At 46.1% G+C, this 3,564-nt stretch overlaps 1 protein-coding gene across 1 annotated transcript; it reads right to left on the bottom strand.

The window, feature by feature from the left end:
• Positions 1-1,738: 1,738 nt before the first annotated feature.
• Positions 1,739-3,332, bottom strand: RPS29 (ribosomal protein S29). Its single transcript, XM_006776095.2, has 3 exons — positions 3,221-3,332; positions 2,905-3,004; positions 1,739-1,839 (listed from the first exon to the last, which is right to left on the bottom strand). The coding sequence occupies exons 1-3, from the start codon at positions 3,280-3,282 to the stop codon at positions 1,831-1,833; spliced, it is 171 nt and encodes a 56-aa protein (XP_006776158.1). The 5' UTR covers positions 3,283-3,332; the 3' UTR covers positions 1,739-1,830.
• Positions 3,333-3,564: the final 232 nt, after the last annotated feature.

The following is a 3,564-nucleotide window of genomic DNA, read 5'->3' as shown; positions in this document are numbered from 1 at the left end:
AATTCCACTCAACAAATGAGGACCTACTATTAATATACAAGGCATCATGCTATATGTTGTGAATATGGAAACCACAGTTCCTGCCTTCCCACTACCACCACATATACACAAAGCCAGGGCATGCTAGGTTTTCCCTTCCACATATTCCCTCTGGTAACACACAATTCTTACAGCATTTACAGAGCCATTCTAGATCAGTGAGTTCATCCAAAGTTCTTATACCCAAATCAAACACAACTGGGATCATTTACCTAAACCACTAGATATGTAAACCTCTGAATTTTTCAATTTTGTTTTGCCTAGCTGACCAGCTTCTCACCCACCCTACCAGCAAGATCAGCTCCATTCCAATACCAGAAGCTTTACTCCACCTTCAGCCTCTTCTGCGAATATCCTTCCCACCTCCTTACCCACTGAACCCGGATCTTCCTATTCCTGGGACTCAGTATAAGGAGCGGAGGTGGATTTCCTATGAAGCTCTTAAAACTTTAGCCTCAGTGTTCCTAACTTCCATACGCTCCTTCAAAGGCCCTAGAAGGTACTTAGCAATGTGTTGCCAGGCTCTCAATTTAGCAGATTTAACTGCAATTGGTTAAGGCATTTATTCCCCATTCCAGCTTCCTCACTTTCAAATGACATTATAGCAGTAAATTTTATCAGAGGCACTCACACTTGATCACTTCCTGCTTGGCTTCTAGTATGCCACTTCTTTTGGTCCTTTGGTCTATGTTGCTGAATCCCACCTATTCTCAGAGTAATTCAGGAACAATCCTCTTTTCCATGTATTTACTCCCTAGACTTTAGGGCTTAGATCTCACCTAGTCACAGGATGAGATCCCAGAATACCAGACACTAACTCATTTTGAGGACAACCAAAGTTGCAGCTCCAATCCCAAGCTCCCATGAATTCAAGAATTTATATCAAAGCATACTTGAGAACTCTACATAGATCTAGTTCAAGTTTTAAACTTATTTTGCCCCAAACTGACTATTAACCTTCCTTCCCTCAAACCCAATTTTCAGTCCCAACTCAATCGCAATTGCCTTCCAGGTGCTCTGGCACCAAAACCCTTGGAGGCACCATTTTTCGTTTCACCCACATCCATCTTCTCAAGTCACTGTTCTTGACTACCTTAATCACTCCCTTTTATCCAAGACAAGATCCCTTACCTAAACTATTCCAATAGCCTTGTTTCCCTGTTTCCACTCATATCCCACTAAAATCTATTTCGCCCACAAAATTTAGTGAACCTTAAAAAAAAGTTCATAGCACTCTAATCTGCTCACCAAATGGAACTTTATCTCCAATTACCCAACCATATCCTACAAACTCAACAATTCCAAATTTCCAGCTTCTCACTCTGTTCCAGCCACAGCTTTGCTGTTCCCAGAGCTCCAAAATTCTCCCCCCTCCCCATAGGACCTATACTTATTTCTGCCTAAAAGTTCCTAGCCTACCAGGCATGGCTTCTCAGCAAATGGCTTAAGACTGTAATTCAATTTTATACAACCTGCACCCTCACCCCTCCGACATGCTCAGAAATTACTGTTTTTCTCAGCAATTACACAGTTGGCATCTGTAACTATTGCCCCCTTTTGCATACAACTGTTTTGAGAAATTTACAAGCTTTCCTGTATTATCCTGAAAACTAGGACTGCCACTTCTGGGCAAATGCCGGAGCAGATTTTAGTGATAGATTTTTGCAATCACGTGACTGCTCCATCCACACAAAAACACTCATATTTGAAGGCTTTTATTTTATTTTATGTACAAAGAGATAGCATTCTGTCATAAGGTAGATGTCTTGAACGACCCATTCATGGAAGTTCTTAGTCCAACTGGAAAAAAAAAAGCAGAAAATGAATTAATTCAAACGCTTTAAGTATCGAATTTACTCACAAAAACTGGCTCATTATATTAGAACTAGAGGCGTGATGCACAAAATATGTGCAAGAATAGGCCTTCCCCTGGCTGCTGGTACCAGCTACCCTCTGGCACCCAAGACCCAGGACCCGGTCTTCCCTCGCAGGCCCAGCTTCATCGAGAAGGTTGTCCCATATTACGCTTTTATTATTATAGATGATGCCAACTACAAGCTGTTCGTTCCACAAACCTCAACAATTACACTTCGACTGTGAATTTCATAATTGGTATTCTCACTTCTTCCCTAAAAGATAACTTACCACTAAAGAAACACTACTATAAGCTAGGGAACAGGCCTGAGTTCATTATCTCATTTGAGTTATTTGAAATTCCACATTAACACCAAGCACATAGTGGTCAAGGGTAAAAGTCTAAGCTAAGACACTGTGTCTCTGCCACAAAGACCTCACATTAACAATTTATACTTACCAAAAAAAACAAAAAACAAAAACACAATTTATACTTACCATACTACTTACTATGTGACTTGTTTTCATCTAAAAAAAAAAAAACCCAACTCCCAGTAACTGATTACCAGGAGTTAAGCTTCACATATACATTAACTAATATTGGTAGCGCCCAGTTTATTCTTCACAGGCAGAAACTGAGCTGTAAGTTCTCATCTGGCTCCAAATCTCAAGCTCGTTGCAGAACAGAACCCTATCCAACATTCCAGGGCAGCGGTCAGCACACACATACACGTGTGTAGGCACAATCAAAGACATCTACCACCCAACTGCAGTGGTTCTGAAAAGTGCATGTTACCCAGCATGATACAGGGCACCTAGACCTGGCAGAGCTGGGCGGAATGGAGCGGGGCCTCAGTCTCCCCATGCAGTTAACCCGGCCGCCGGAACTCCCAGGTGTCACCGCCGCCCTCTAACTACAGCCGAGGAGCGCGCCGTCGTCCGGCTGCTCACTACGGCGACCCGGTCGCACACTCGCCGCGCAGACACAGGACGGCGCCGGCGGACGCGTACCTTAATGAAGCCTATGTCCTTCGCGTACTGACGGAAACACTGGCGGCACATGTTGAGGCCGTACTTCCGGATCAGACCGTGGCGGTTTGAGCAGACGCGGCTGTAGGAAGAGAGATGGCATTACGGCAGGTCGCAGAAAAGAAAAGGGCCCGCGCTCGGGAGGCCCCCATCCGGCCCGCCGTCTTCCCCGAGGCCTGAAATGGCGGAAGCCCGGCTCCGATCGGTCTCTCCGCAACGCGCCGCCTGCGAGTTCTACACGCGCCTTCAAGCAACGCCCCAGAACAAACCTTCTCTAAAACCACATTCTCTTTCTTACCAAGAGCGAGAACCTTGGCCGAATTTCCTCGGATGGCTCCAGTAGAGTTGCTGGTGACCCATCTTGCTCACTCTGTAGCAACGAGGCAAAAGGAAAGAGCCAGCGGACGCATGCGTTCTTGATATTTTGGGGACTGTCTCCCAGAATGCAGTGCTGACAAACCACGCATGCGCGACGTCTACGCCCTCACAGCGGTGACGTCACCCGCGCTCAGCCTCTAAGGCCGTTTCGCGCCGCTTACCAACGCCGGGCGCGGTGGCGCGCGCCTGTAGTCCCAGCTACTCGGGAGGCTGAGGCTGGAGGATCGCTTGAGCCCAGGAGTTCTGGGCTGTAGTGCGCTATGC

This window comes from Myotis davidii, unplaced genomic scaffold, assembly GCF_000327345.1.
Source record: "Myotis davidii unplaced genomic scaffold, ASM32734v1 scaffold1069, whole genome shotgun sequence".
NCBI lineage: Eukaryota > Metazoa > Chordata > Mammalia > Chiroptera > Vespertilionidae > Myotis > Myotis davidii.
The sequence above is the reverse complement of the archived record's forward strand: the minus strand, read 5'-3'. Positions and strand labels throughout refer to the sequence as shown.